The 15,018-nt window shown below is 50.4% G+C and overlaps 1 protein-coding gene across 1 annotated transcript; it reads left to right on the top strand.

Annotated features, from left to right (window-relative positions):
- Positions 1 to 339: 339 nt before the first annotated feature.
- On the top strand, positions 340 to 13,315 carry HGD (homogentisate 1,2-dioxygenase; the record flags this gene model as incomplete). The annotated part of the gene is made up of 14 exons (XM_084295798.1): positions 340 to 390; positions 492 to 563; positions 1,893 to 1,981; positions 2,569 to 2,674; positions 5,205 to 5,264; positions 5,495 to 5,586; positions 5,967 to 6,001; positions 6,859 to 6,938; positions 7,125 to 7,224; positions 9,175 to 9,299; positions 9,874 to 9,978; positions 10,952 to 11,078; positions 12,631 to 12,812; positions 13,184 to 13,315. 14 exons carry the CDS (start codon positions 340 to 342, stop codon positions 13,313 to 13,315), a joined length of 1,356 nt encoding a protein of 451 aa, XP_084151924.1.
- Positions 13,316 to 15,018: the final 1,703 nt, after the last annotated feature.

Raw genomic sequence — 15,018 nt, 5'->3', positions numbered from 1 at the left:
CATAGCCCCAGGAAAGCACACAGGTCTGCTCCTTCCACACATCCCTCAGCTACACATCACGTGAGGAGCCTAGGTTGTCACCCTAATTCTTGTTTGCTGCCACGGCAGGCAGTTCAGGCCCCATTGGGAGACACTCCATAATGTTCCTGTGCCATCACCCCGTTGGTCTTGAGCCCGACCGTACCTGAGATAGCTGGCATATTTCTCGAGTGCCCTTATGGCACAGAATGTCACCAAAATGTACACATAGACCTAACAGAAGAGCAAATGCTGTCAGTGCCTCCCAGCCCACCCCACAGTTAGCTGATGAACCTAACCCAGGAGCTGGGAAAATGGTGCATGGAAAGCATCATGCAGATCGCCTGGGGAAACTCTCAACGCCTGCAAAGAGTATGGGGGAAAAAAAGGCATGAGGATGGGATGGGTGAGTTGTCTGGGGAGGTTTTGATGTGTTTTCAAAAGCCTGATGAGCTGTGTGGTTTATTTTGCAGTACATGTCAGGATTTGGAAATGAACACATTTCTGAGGATCCACGCTGTCCTGGAGCTTTACCAGAGGGACAGGTACTGAGTGTGTTAAAGTGCTTTATTAAAATGACATGGAGTGGAATGAATATCTGTTCCCTGGGCTTCTTTTTAAATTAATGTATTTTCTTACTCTCTGCCGCCACAGAAGTCTTCAGGAGCCTCCCTTATGCAGGACAAGAATAATAAGATGCTGGCAAAAATCAGATTGGAGTGTTTCTTTTCATAGCTTCTATGTTTAGGTTACTTGAGAGGCTCCAAGTCTCACCTGGGGGTTATGACTTGCCTGGCTTGCCGCTGCTCAGCAGCAGCTTCTCAGGAAGGATTTTGGGAATGACAGTGGCTCAGGCACGCTGAGGATGAGGGAATTGGTGCTGGGATGAGCCGGATCAGAAGTCCAAGGCTGGCACAGAGACAGTGCTCGCAGATCTCTGCAGGAATGGGCTTAGATCCCCCCAGGTTACCGATCTTTGGCAGCTTCCCTGCAGGGAGGGGACAGGAATGCCTGCAGCCATGAACTGGCCGATTAAAACACATCATATTGGGTTGTTTTAAAGAAAAGATTCACTTCCATTTGGTGCTATCTGCTCAGTCTGCAGATACAGGAGGAACCCCTGAAGAACTGAAGCTCCCTCCTCTCCTTTACGCCTGTCTCCTTACTCCAGCCCAAATTTCCAGGCTGGCCGTGCCCTCCCCGGGGTCGAATGAGGTGCCCTCATCCTGGCTGAGTTTGGGCTCGGTGTCAGAAGAGTTAATAGAAAACCTGAACGCAAGTGAGACGAAAAATCTCCAGTCCCAGGGGTGGATCCTTTCTCCTCTGCAGTGTTTATAAGATTGGCATCTGCAGTAGTGCTGGCTAAGATAAAAACGACAAGGGCTATTGATCCCCCTGCTCCGCTGCGTGCCCGTGCCAACAAGACAAAGTTTTAGGGCCGGGAGCTACGTGCCAGGCATTTTACCTCTTCCTTAGGCTCACCTGGCCGGGCAGCAGGGGATGCTGCAGGGTGAGCCCTCTCCCCAGCTCCCACATCTCAGGAACCCCACAGAAAAGCAAGGGATCCCACGGTGATTGCTCCCACTCTCAGGCAACAATTTCCAATGGCAGGAGGAAGCTCCACGCTACCAAAATGCCTGCTCTGGGCATCTCTCCCTAGGCAGAAGGGTCAGGGATGCTTAGGGCATAGGAAGGGAAAAGCCAGACAGTCGTGCTGCTTCCCTGTGCTGGGGCAGCCCCTCTGAATATCTGGTGGTCAAACTAAGAATAAAAATGGTGTAATAAATAATAAAACAATGAAATATAATAATAAAATAGTTAAATGATACAGATGGGGCTGCCCCTCACTGCTGGTTTCTCCTTCCCCCCCACAGAACAACCCCCAGGTCTGCCCCTACGGCCTCTACGCGGAGCAGCTCTCGGGCTCGGCCTTCACCTGCCCCCGGCCCACCAACAGGAGGAGGTACCATGGGCCAGGGGGGCGTTTTTTGGGGTGTTTGGGCACAGAGGTTGGAGCAGCAAGGCCAAAACCATCACCTGGTGTGGGGTTTACTTGAGCCATGACCGATTTGGGGGCCAGCTTGTGTAGCCCTGGAGCAAACGTCCTGCCCGTGGTGCCACCCCCATCTGGTGTTCACCGCATGGGCTCATTAATGATCCTATGGGTATAATGAGCCTCAGCATGCTGCTTTCAGTAACCCACCCCAAAACAGGTACTGGCTGTGACCTTGTATCTTCTGAAGCCCTCCCTAGGCCTTCATTTAGGTACTGTGCTCATCCCTGCCCCCTCTGAACTGCTGTGCTTGAGTAGCCTTGGCTTCCCACCCCGGAGATAGCCCTATTTCAGCCACAGATTGGGTTGTATGCTTTTCTTTTTTATATATGTACGTGTGTCTGTGAGCATGAGCATATGTAAACACAGAGAGAGATTTAGAGAGAGATTTACCCAGCTGTAACAGCATATATCTGTACCCCGGCCCATAGGGGTTTGATCTGTGGGAGGACCTAACCTCATCCCCAGGCTCATCCTCGCCTTCTCCTTCCCCGCAGCTGGCTCTATCGGATCCTGCCCTCGGTCTGCCACAAGCCCTTCCAGCCCCTGCAGGAGGGACACTTGACACACAGCTGGGACGAGGTGGAGCCCGACCCCAACCAGGTAACTGCTGGCCAGGGGAGGACAACCTGCGGTGGGTGTAAGGGTGCAGGATTCAGGCTGGGCTCATTTCCACCACCTGGGCTGCTCTCTCTTCCTCTCTTCCTTCCCCTGTTAAAAGCTCATCGTGGGGCCGAGCCGCCCTGTGCTTTTGCTGCCCGTCCCCTCCTTCCCCGTGCTCTCGGGGAGGCTGCCAGCCCGTTTCTCAGGGGAAATCAGGCTTCGTTCTCGAGAGGCACGGCATTTGTCTTCCTCTGTTACGGCCCCGCCATCATCTTTAATCATGATTTCTCTCCTGCCAGCCCCGGGACATTTGGCTTTGCTAATCTGACTCTCCCCAGCTGCCGCCCTCCTCTCCACACAACCCCATGCTCATTGCTTTCAGCTCCTCTCAGGTTTTGCCCTTTGATGCATCATCTTCAGCCATTTCCCAGCCTGCCAGCAGCCTCGCCATTTGTCTAAATACTTTCTCATTTCTGCTGGAATATGTTTTCTAACCACTGACCGAGCAGCGGTGGTGACAGGCTCACATTTAGGTGCCCGTGGTGCTCCTTCCCCAATGAAACTCACTGCTGCTGGCTGGCAGCAGTGCTCGCAGCCTGCCACAGAGCCCATCCTCAGCTCCCTGTGGTGTTTTGTGGCCTGCCCAGCTCGCTTCAGGAGCTTTCCCCGTTATCATCCATCTAAAGGCATCACCATATGGACGCGTCTTATGCACAGCTCGTTGAAGTCAATGGGAAAAAATCTCTAAACTTGGAATCTTGCTCAAGGACAAGGGCAGAATTATAAAAGATACCGTGCACAAAGCATAAAAGAGGACAAAGATGATGAAAAAAATAAGGGGTGCAAGCAATGCCAATGCCAAAGAAAGCTCTCCAGCTTAGAAAAGAGGTGACAAAGGGAAACTGTGATTGACAGGCAGGGAGAAAATGAGTCAACACTGAAAGCTTCTTTGTTTCAAGCACCCTCTTGGACTTCTCTCCTGTCTCAGGGTCCCTGTTCTGCTGCTCTTGCGTTGGTGAAACCCAAACCCAACAGGGACCCACTCTGAGACCAAAGTGAAAATGGAGAGGTTACACAGGAACTGCACTAAACTTACTATTTAACCTGTAGACTTACTGTCACCTTCAATACCCCCCAGTGAGAAAGTTTCCTTCCCTTTAGGCCACCTCCATTCCTGATATTTATTTCTCTTCTTTCCCCCACTCAGCCTTTCTCCCTGCTCTCTTCTGTGTCTCCTCTTGTTATCCCTCTGCGTGTCCTTGCTGCCAGTGGTTCCCAATTCCCAACCATGGAGGCTTCAAACAGTCATTAGCAGGATCATTTGGGAAGCAGATGGCTTTGGAGAGCAGAGCTGGGGGCCGGGCCTGGGGTGCTGCTGGCTAATTAGCGATGAGCCCCTGCTTTGTCTCACTTCGTGCACGGATGCACCTGCTGGGTCCAGCACAGCAGTGGTTCTGCTCCCCCCCGAGGCAGGCTCTCAAGGAGAGCTTGATGAGTCACTTGGGGCCCCACATTTTGGTTTTGGCTTGAAAAACATCTGCGAGGCATGGGGGGATTGTATCTCTTTTCACCCCTTTCAAATTGAGCAGAAATTTGCCCATGGAGTTCACAATTTTCAGAAACAGCTGGCACAGACACACAGTCCCATAATATTATGTTTATTTATTTATTTATTTTTTCTTGGGGAATCAGCCCCAAAACATGCCAAGACCTTCCAGGCCATGTAGCTGGAAGCCAGAAGGCATCCCCATGGATGCCCAGGACCACTGGCACTTTCACCTGGGGTACAGCACATCCGTGCCGGGAACATTTCTGGTGGCTGGTGCCAGTAGGATCGGGCTAAAAGCCAGCCCCATCGTGAGGATTTGGGGTGTTTGGGTGAATTTGCTCCAAAATCCCACCTGTGAGGGGCTCTCAGCTGTGGCACTGGTAACCCAGAGCTGCAGAGCCCCAGATGATGCTATTAGTGGTAATGAACACCTTGGGCTCCCCCAGCATCTTCTGCCTGAGGGTCTCAGCAGGTTTGGGAGGAGCAATCAGTGCAGCTGGCAGCCCCCAGTCCTGCAGGAAGGGATGTGCCTGCTCTGGGTGTGGGGAAAATGAGAGGGAGTGTGCAGAAACGTGCTCGAGTCATGGAGGGATGAATGGCCTGGTGCAGCGCAGAGTGCAGGAGCAGGGAAATTTGGTCGTGGAAAGCCAGCTCATTTGAAATTTCCTGCTCTCGACAATGTTGTTAGTAATAGTGGAAGAGACAGCTTTTAAATAGGATATTTTATTTTTTTTTTGAAAAAACCTTGGCACCCACACAGGCCAGCCAATGATTTTACAAAATTACAGCTCAAAGCGAAAAAGCCCCATAAATCAAAAGAAACCTGCAGACCAAATTAAGCAAGGCAAAGAGGAAAGAGAAAGCTATCTCAGCAAGCCGAGGGGAGGGCGTGTGTGTGTGTGTGTACTTTCTTATGAAATATTATCATTTGCTTTATAACCACTGGTGTTCTCTTCTTGCTTTCTGTGTGCTGCAACCTAGCTGAGATGGAAACCCTTCGAGATCCCGAAAGCCCCCCAGAACAAGCTGGACTTTGTGAGCGTAAGTGGGGGGCCACAGCTGCCGGGTGCCCTCATTTTTTGCCTCGGGCTTCTAAAAAAACTTAAGATTTTAAGGAAAAGCCAACAATGTATTTGGCCAAAGCCATACGGAGCAAGGGGGTGCCTGTGTGTGCGGTGAGCCCCAGCAAAGGGATGAGGTGAGGCAGGAAGGGGGCTGCCCCCGAAACTACCTGCCCCTCACTCCCCATGCTGCTGGGGGTCTGCCCGCAGGGACTGCACACCTTGTGCGGCGCCGGAGAGCCCAGGGGACGCCACGGCATCGCCGTCCACATCTTCGTCTGCAACACCTCCATGCTCGACAGGTCAGGGACTGGGCTGCCAGGGGCTGGGGGTGAAGGAGGGAGCTGGGCACGGGGCTGCGGCCAGAGGGGTGGTGCTGGGACTGGAGTTGCTCCCCGGAGGTGAACACGCAGGCTCTGGTGGGCATCGCTACCCGTTGACCAAGGGCTGCTTCGCCCAAGGCCACAAAGGCGGGGAACTTGCCAAGGAGATCTGGACATGATCCTGGGCAACCAGCTCTAGGTGGCCTTGATCGAGCAGGTGGGTTGGACCAGGTGACCTCCAGGGGTCACCTCCCACCCCAACCATGCTGTGACTCTGTGACAGCGTGTGCAAATGCCTGATTTTTTTATTTATTTTTTATTTTTTTTGACACCTTGACCTTCCTCTTCTTTTTCTTTAGATGCCTTTACAATTCAGACGGTGACTTCCTGATTGGTGAGTGGTTGCTTTGGCTTCTCCTTTCCCCCACAGGACGTATCTGGGCTGCCACCCACCTGCCTCTTTCCTCCTCCAGCCTGCCAGCCAGCTGCAGGGACTTGAGGAGGGTTGGCTTCACCCGCGTGCCATCCAGACCTGGTGGCTTGGCAGCAGCTGGGCAGTCAGGCTTGCCCCATCGCTCCCAAGCAGCTCAGAGGGCATGCAGCTATGCCAAAACCCAACGCTGCTTTTGAGCAGTGACCCAGCTTCCCCAGCCTGGTGCTCAGAGATCTCTCCCCCGTGCTTCCCAGATTGGTATCAGGCACGCTGTGGAGGTTTTCTGGAAAATATAATCCCTGGGATTTCTGAGCAGCTCACAGCGAGATGCCTGCACTGCTTCAGTCCAGGATGATTTGGCATGGCAGCTCAGCTCCTGCACTCCACCAGCCTTGGGCAACCAGGCTGCCACAATGAGTGCTGAGCTTGGCACATACAGTGAGCACACGCCAAAAAAAAAAAACACTCTGAGCAGCATCACAACCCTGCAAGCCTGATATTTACTTACATCTTTCTTGACCGAGGGACAGAAATGCCTTGGGGTCACCGACAGAAACATTTCTCCCATAAAATAGTTATTGAGTCATTCATGCTCGCTACCATGAAGTAAAATTACTAGGGCAGGTTCTGCAATTTTGCTGTTTTTTCAAGTCAAAATGTGAGCTCTTTAGTTCCAGGAGACATTATTCCCTGGCTAATGTAATTGCTTCCCTCTCAGGGGACAGAGAGGAAGGTGTGCAAGCCAACCTGGTGTCAGCTTGTTGCTTCACCTCCTCTACCTTCTACCCCTACTCTTCTACCTTTATTTGCATCCACAGTGCCCCAGCAAGGAAAACTGCTCATCACGACTGAGTTTGGGAAGATGCTCGTGGAGCCCAACGAAATCTGCGTTATCCAGGTAAGGGCTGTGTTATCCGGGAGGTGAGGGGGCTCAGAGCCCGGTGTTGAAGCAGACAGCTAAAACCTGAGCTCTGCGTGGCCTCTGCTGAGCTCTGGGGGCTGGATGGACCCAGAAGGACCTCAGCTGCCCTTGGTTTGTCAGCCAGGTCCCGGGATGATCCTGGTTTCTTCCTTTGTTTTCCAGCAAGGAATGCGTTTTAGCGTGGAGGTGTTTGGAGAGACCAGAGGCTACATCCTGGAGGTGTATGGGGCACACTTTGAGCTGCCTGACCTGGGACCCATTGGTAACCATCTCCCATCAGACCTACAGTGAATTTCACAGGGACAGAGTGAGGAATTGCCAGCCCCAAACCACCCTCTTATCTCCTGTGTAATCCATCCTCCCATGCATGCACTCCTCCCAAAGGTGCTTCCCATCCTGGCACAGTTATCCCTCAGCAGAGCTTTCTGAAGCACAGCCTGAGCCTCAGCACAACAGGGATGCCAGATGAAAAGGAGGGAAAATAAAACGTCTGTGTGCGTGCACAAGCCAGTGCTTGCCTGTGCAAACCTGAGCACCTTGCTGCTGCCCATACAGGCACCACTCTTCGTTAAAGCTCATTAACATTAGACCCTCATTAGACCCTCCCTGCCAGCTGCTTCCCAGCCTGGGAGCTGTCACAGGCTGAGCAGACACGCTTGCTGCTGTGACAAAGATATCGTGAGAGCATCTGAACCCCGCTGTGATCTCCTGGCCAGCTCTCCCCGGGTGCTCAGCACGGGCTTTTTCACCATCCTCATCCCCGGAGGGCTTGCCTCCAGACATCTCTGGCTGAGAAAACACCTCCTACTCCCTTGTCCTGGTTAATGCTGCTGAGATTGTCACAGGGAAGCTTCACTTCCCCTGTAAGAGCTAAAACAACTACAGGAGCAGTATCGATAGTTCTCCGCTTTTAGACCAGTGCTTTTTGTTGTTCTGTTTTGGTTTTCATCGCAGGGATGTTATTTGTTTTGTTTTTCACCTAGATCAGGCTCGTTTTAGAGCTCTCAGTGGGATCTAAAAGACTGGCCATGCTTGAAATAAACTGTATAGGTGTTATAAAGCACTAACAAGCCTGGCATGGCCCATCTGCACTCAGAGGGCCTCTGTAAGCATCTCACAGCCCTGGTGAAGCCGGAGCTGGCCATTCCCACAGGCAGGAACCGACCCAACCTTCAGCATCTCTCCCACGCTCTTTCTGCTCCGAGCCTGCAAGGTTTTTCAGCAGCTCTCCTTTCAGCAAGCTGGGATTTCCTGCCTTTACCATGCTGCTTCTGCCCTGTGCCTGCTCCACGTGATTATTGGTATTGTTACACCTGCCTGTTGGTAAGAAGTTTTCCCATTAGCTAGTTTTTCAGACACTGTTGGAAGGAGCTTTTTTTTTGAGCCTGCAGAAGGCAGGAATCTGTTATAACATTTACTTTCTGGAGAAAAGAAAAGGAGTGTGCTTGCCTGTAAATCTTTTCAGGAGCTGGTAATTATAAGAGCTCCTCTTCCCACCACCTACCTGGCTTCCCCTCAGAGACCAAGATCCTTTGTATTTCATTCTTATTTTATTCTAACTTCACTTTTCACTTGAAAAATGACAGCTGGAGAAAAGCACCGACTGTTAAACCTTAGCAGCAGGTAGTAATGTCTGGCATTTTTATCCAGGAAACTCAAAACACTTCGCAACAATAATCCTAACGAGAAGAAGAATACTTCAGCACCCATACAGCGCTTTGCGCTTTGCACTTTGCACTCCTTGCACCAACCAACCCCTCAGTGTGCCCAGAGTCTATAAGTACCACTAGCCCTTATTTTATTACTTTTTTTCTTTTTGCAGGTGTTCAGAAATGTGTTAGGCCCCCTCACGAGCTTCAGAGCTTCTGCATGGCTAAGCGTCCAAGCAGGTGGATGTTCACCAACTGAAAGCAATTCGCTCTCCATTTTTCGCTTAATTCCCCAATCGTTCCATGCCTTTAATTGAGGATGAAGGGCTAATCCTGTTCAGAAAAGAACAGGGGGAGACCTGCCTTAGTCACGTAAGGGAGCATGGACTGAAATGCTAGGATGTATTACAATTACCTAGTTGTAGGAGCAAAAAAAGTACACGAACAGCACAGGTTTCATGGTGCTCTAAGAAGCCATAGGGTCATTCAAAATGCAGAAGGGCACCCACAAAGCCACCTTGTTTGCACCTTGCCCAAAGATCTCTGGTGTTTTTCTTTCACAGGAGCCAATGGGCTGGCCAATCCACGCGACTTCTTGGTGCCCGTGGCGTGGTATGAGGACCGGCAAGTGCCGGGGGGCTACACGGTGATCAGCAAGTACCAGGGCAAACTCTTTGCAGCCCAGCAGGTGAGGAGACCCCAGGAGAACAGAAGGGAAAACTGGTGCATGATCTGGGGTCTACAACTCACCAGCATGCGTGTAGTCCCAGGACGTCCTGCTGGGGGAAGTGGAGCAGGGCTGAGCCTTTGCCTTCTTGGCTTCTTCGTCTCCCCAGCTGAAGCTCCACAGTCTGGAGAATGTGTCTGTGGAAATTTGGTTAACCCAAAGACTCAGTGATGGTCTTTGCCTCCCTGTTTCCACTTGCCTATTGAGCCCCAAAAAAACTAACTGGGAAAATCCAAATTTTCTATACCAAAGAGCCAGTGTTGGAGCGCACCTTGTTCAAGCACTGATTGGACATCCAAAAGTCCTCAGAGACTGAGCCCTGGAGGGAGGGCTGAGGCTCACCAGGTGGAAATGCTGAGGAAAACCATGTCCTTGCAGTGTTGGGCTGTGCCCGAAGGGCTTCACGCTCTCACTGTACTTCTCACCAGCACTAAACCCATTTTCAATCTGGGAAAGAGCAGTGCCCTGCGTATGTGCAGCAAGTTGGAGGGCTGTGTGTGCTAATCCTCTGTCTCTGTCCCTATTGCTTTGATAGGATTTCTCCCCCTTCAACGTGGTAGCCTGGCATGGGAACTACACGCCATACAAATACAATCTGGAAAACTTCATGGTCATTAATTCTGTTGCTTTTGACCACGCGGTAAGTCCCGGAGCTAGGCAAAGGAGAGCTGTGCTTTGTGGATGCTGTGCCACCAAAATTCACTCTGAGCTCCAGGGGTTCAGTGCCTGATAAAAAATATGCCGTCCTGTAAGAAGTAGTGTGAAATCTCTTGTGCTTGTTTTTCTGGGCCTGAAATGAGATATTGCAAAGACATACAACCTCTTTAGTGGTACAATGACAGAACTGGAGGTTGATCAGCTTCTTAAACAGCTTTATGCAGCTTAGCATAGCATTTCTGTGCCCTGACAGAGGGCTGAACACTGAGCCAATATGCACCATGCAACTCTGAGAAAAGACCTTTGCTTCAAATGATTGCCTTGGTTTATTTATTACAACTGTAAGGGCTCCTTCCCTTGTTCCTCTGAGCCCAGTGCTGAAATTCATTTGAAGAGCTGGCAGCTTTGGTTGCAATAATTTCTAGATCTTACGGAAAATAACTAAAGCCAAAATCAATGTGAGCAGCTCTTCTGAAAAGGAAACCAGCCCAGTGGGAGAGGTGCCCGCAGCGGTGCCATCTCCTGGCACTGCTTCCGCGAGTGGGTGTGCAAGGAGACAGGAGCACTTCTAGCGAGACAACTAACAGAAAGCATTGTTTAAACTCCGGAGAAACCTGCCAGGAGAAAGATGGTTTTGGGATCAAAGCCCAGAAAATCACTTTACCGGACTGGAAACCTCAAAAATCCTTGAAGCGAGTGACAATTCCTCTGCCCTTTGTTCTCCCAGTTTGTCAGTCAGCGGGGCTGTGAGGCAAAGAGCCTCCAGTAGGATGCTCCTGCCCTCTGCTCAGAGGGGAATTTTGAGCTATTAGGGGGAAAAGAGATGGAAAACAAATTATCTTCCAGTCCTCAGCATGGCTGCAGTAGTCAGATTTGCCGTTGGGATGACCTGAGCAGAGCCCTGCTCTGTTTCATGTTTTTCACCTTTTTATTTATTTATTTATTTATTTTCCCAGGATCCTTCCATCTTCACTGTCCTGACAGCCAAGTCGACCCGTCCTGGAGTGGCGATCGCTGACTTTGTCATATTCCCCCCCCGATGGGGGGTAGCCAACAACACCTTCCGACCACCATACTACCACAGTACGTCTGCTCTTTGTGGGTTGTGCGTGAGTACAGGAGGGCAGAAAATAAAAAAAAACAACAAGCCTCCATTTATTTGAGAGCATGCTCAGGGAAGGAGTAGCCCGATCTGTTGCCCTTGGCACGGTTACATCCAGCTTCTTGGAGTCAGCAAGTCCTCCTTGGAAAATGAACAAAACCAAAGATGTTCCTATTTACAGCACCTCCGGAAAACTCGGAGGTGATGGGCTGCTTGTGTCTGTGTAGATGGATGTGTCTGTACTCAAGGGGCTCCTGCTGAGATCGGGTGCGTATCGAACTTGGCACCGCGCAGACGCATCAGAAATTGTCCTGTCATCCCGCCATGAATTGCTTAACATCTCATTAGAACAAAAAGAACACCTCAAAGAGCAGGAGAAATGAAAATATGACAGCATGGGTGGGGAGAAGCACTGGGAGATGCAGAGCTGCCCAAGATCTCGCAGGGTGAGATTTGGCTTGCAGCAAAGGACTGAATTGGCTCTCCTGATGGTGGTGGTGGTGGAGGCACCTCCAGCATTTAGGAAAGCCAGAGGTCAGGAACTGGGATCCCTCTCGGAGAACTGGCTGCATTTGGGGTGATTTGTTTGCCACCACCAGAGGTGGCTTCTTTTTGGTAATCCCTGAGCATAGCCACCCGTAAGAATGAATGGATGCTAGAAATCCCATTCCCCACTTGAGATTACCCTTGCAGGATGTGGATGAGGCACTAGGAGACTGGGGAAAGCCTGCCCATCCTGCAGCCCTTCTGTTGGCAGACAAAAAGCTCCATCAATGTCTCCCTACAGTCACTTTGAAGTGCTCCTCAGCAATTCTCCTCTTCCAACCATTTTTTCAAGAGGTCTAGTTCTTTTGCCAGAAACCCCCAAGCACTTCTCATGTGCAGTAAAAATCTCTGTGCTCAGAGAGAGCTTTGGTGCACTCGGAGTCCCAGTTTTCCTGGTGCCTTAACTTCCCCCCTAGAGTCATATACTGAACTAGAGGCAAAAAGGGGTTATAGAAGGCAGAGCCACAGAAGCACGCTCTGGTTTTGCAAAAAAATGACCACTCAGCTGGAAGTTGCCGTAATGTTTAGTCACATCAGCTCCACTAAAGACTGGGATGGCAGTTGTTAAAGTACTTCCTTAGCAGGGAGCATAACTTAATAAGCCCCTGAGTGATTAGATTTAGCCATTGTTAGCTAGGTTCGTGGTATGTCACTGATGGTTTCAGAGGGTCTGCTTAAAGTATTCTTCCTCAGGGAAGGACAGAATCTGGCTCCTTGTCTTTGGGCATACAGTGGCTCTCAAGAACTAAGCAGTTCCTGCATGAATCAAAAGCATAAATTTTGGAAGTGTCTGGCTGGACTGGAGGTGGTGGAAGAACATCAAACAAAATGTTTTTGTGCTTATGACCTGGGACAGCAGACCAGGCTCTCACCAGAGTGCTGGCTATGAGCTTTGTGCCTCAGTGCCTATAACGCAGAGGTGATTATGTTGAACTGCCTTTCCAGTGCTCCTCCTGTGTTGCAACCTTTTCTCTATGCCTTCCACAGGGAACTGCATGAGTGAGTTCATGGGGCTCATCAAAGGCCACTATGAAGCAAAGGAGGAGGGCTTCCAGCCTGGAGGGGCCAGCTTGCACAGCATGATGACTCCTCACGGGCCGGATGCTGACTGTTTTGAGAAGGCGAGCAAAGCCAAGCTGGAGCCTGAGAGGGTTGCAGAAGGGACTATGGTAAGGAGCCAAGGAGCCGGTAAGGCTTTGTACCCAGCACAGCATGCTGCCACTCCCAAAGTACAGCCTACCTTCTTGCAGGAAAGCTGGAAAGTGCTTGGACCAAACTGCTGCAGCATTCACGCCCCATACTCATCAACGTTGCTCAGCTCCCAGGAGCTCCTCTGGAGATACTAGATGCCAGGCAGCCCTGATCATCTGCCCACATGAATAGTTGCCTGAGCAGGAGGATGGGAATTTTCATGCTGATTGATTTAATTTTTGTCTCAGCCTATGAGCAAAGCAGTCAAGACCATGACTGTCCTCCTTTCTTGCCCCCTTGCCTGGATTCAAACTCTCTTGGCCTAATCTACCTTTCCTGTTCCCGCCAGGCCTTCATGTTTGAATCTTCCCTCAGCATGGCTGTTACCAAGTGGGGCCTCAAGACCTCCAACCGCCTCGATAAAAACTACTACAAGTGCTGGGAACCTCTGAAAAGCCATTTCAACCCCAACCGCAAGTAAAGAGACATATCTGTTGCTTGCAGTACACAAATGAAGATGGGGAAATCCAGAATACCTGCATGTGGTGGCACAGTCAACTCAGGCAATGAGTGCTCCAAGAATGGCATTTCCAGCAGCCACCGAGCCACCAAAATGATCATGTTCATGTAACTTGGGAAATGCAATAAAAACCACTATTCTTAGCTTTCAAGTACCCAATTAAAGCCCTCCTGGTGACACACCAAAGCTGAAATACTTGCAGGGTTTTCACCATGTGCAGTTGGTGTGAATGCTGTACCCTGGGTGGATATGAGGTGACAGTCGCCACTTCAGAGCCTCCAATATATGGTGTGACATGTCTTTCACAGGGAAAAGCTAGAGATCAACAAAGCATTTTATGTTGTCTGCAAGGGAAGATCTTCCCAAACAGAGCTCGAGGCTCTACCAGGCCTAAGCCTTCTACTGGGGGCATTTCAACCTGCTGGTCTGTGGAGGGTTGCCAAGAAGAGCCCTTATTGTCAGAAAAGCATTCTGCAAATTAGAAAAGGTCAGAGAATCCAGAGTGCTTCACTGTTAAGTGAGGGAAAGTTTCCTCTTCAGTCTCATTCTAGCCATCCTTCGATATCAACTTGATTGCCTGCAACTGACAATGTCTCTCCCTAGTGCTGATTTGCAGCTCAGTGGATGTCAAAGGGCCTGTCTGGCCAGCCCAAACATTTGCTCCTGGGGAGCTACCTGGAAGAAAGGCCAAGTGCAGACACACTTTTATGGACCTCAAAAAACACTGAAACATTCAGTCCTCAGCCCTAGGTGGCGAGTTCAAGTCAGTCTCCTGGACGGACAGGGAAGGCCCAAGCAAACAGGCTAGGAACCGGGCGCACAAGCAGGCACCCCAACCCTCAGGCCTCTGCTTTAGCACATGCCCACTTTTTCATCATATCAAAACAGGATTTGGAGAATTTAGCCAGACAGATGTGTGATAGATGTTGCTACCAAGCCATTTGTCTCTCACGCGCGCATACCCTGAACTAGTTTGCTCACAAACCACGCACCTCATTCGTCTTCTGGTGAAATTGATTTCTCCTGTTGAGCCTGCCAAAACTAAGAGGAGATTTGGGTAAGTGTTTGAGTCTAGGATGTGAAACAGTTACTATTTTTGGTGCCATGGGGATCTATGCTCCCTACTTCCCCCGAGATACAATCTCCAATTGACCAAAAACGAAGGAAATGCAGTCCTGTAAGGCCAAACTTCAGTCAGCCACATCCACCACCAGATTTGGATCTGCACCAGATCCTGGGGTGGGAAAAGCAAAGCATCAGCTTGGAGCAAAGTATTACATTATAAAATCTACAGGGCAAACTCTAACGAGCTCCGAAGAGGATGATCAGGAGGTTCAATGTGCCAGAGAGGTTGATTTAATCAGACTGACCCAGGGATAAATGAGGTCTAAATGTTTCACAGGCAGAGGGAAAAGCTTGTTTTCTGTTTGGGACATAAATTATGATCCGCTGACCTGTAGGCTTGGGTTCCTCTTGCTACCGACTCATCTCTGAAGCAGACACGGGTGGTTACACATCAGTAAAGGGTAAAATTCCATCAGGCACACTCGCTCTTCTGTCTTCACTCCCTATTTCTGAAGGGAAACACTTCTTTCCTTCCCCTACACGCCCAGCACCACCTCAAGTAGCACAGCATGTTTTTTTCCTCCTAAGAAAACAGCCCA

Source organism: Netta rufina (assembly GCF_964035555.1).
Source record: "Netta rufina genome assembly, chromosome: 1".
Classification (NCBI taxonomy): Eukaryota; Metazoa; Chordata; class Aves; order Anseriformes; family Anatidae; genus Netta; species Netta rufina.
This window is presented reverse-complemented; position numbering and strand designations above follow the sequence as displayed.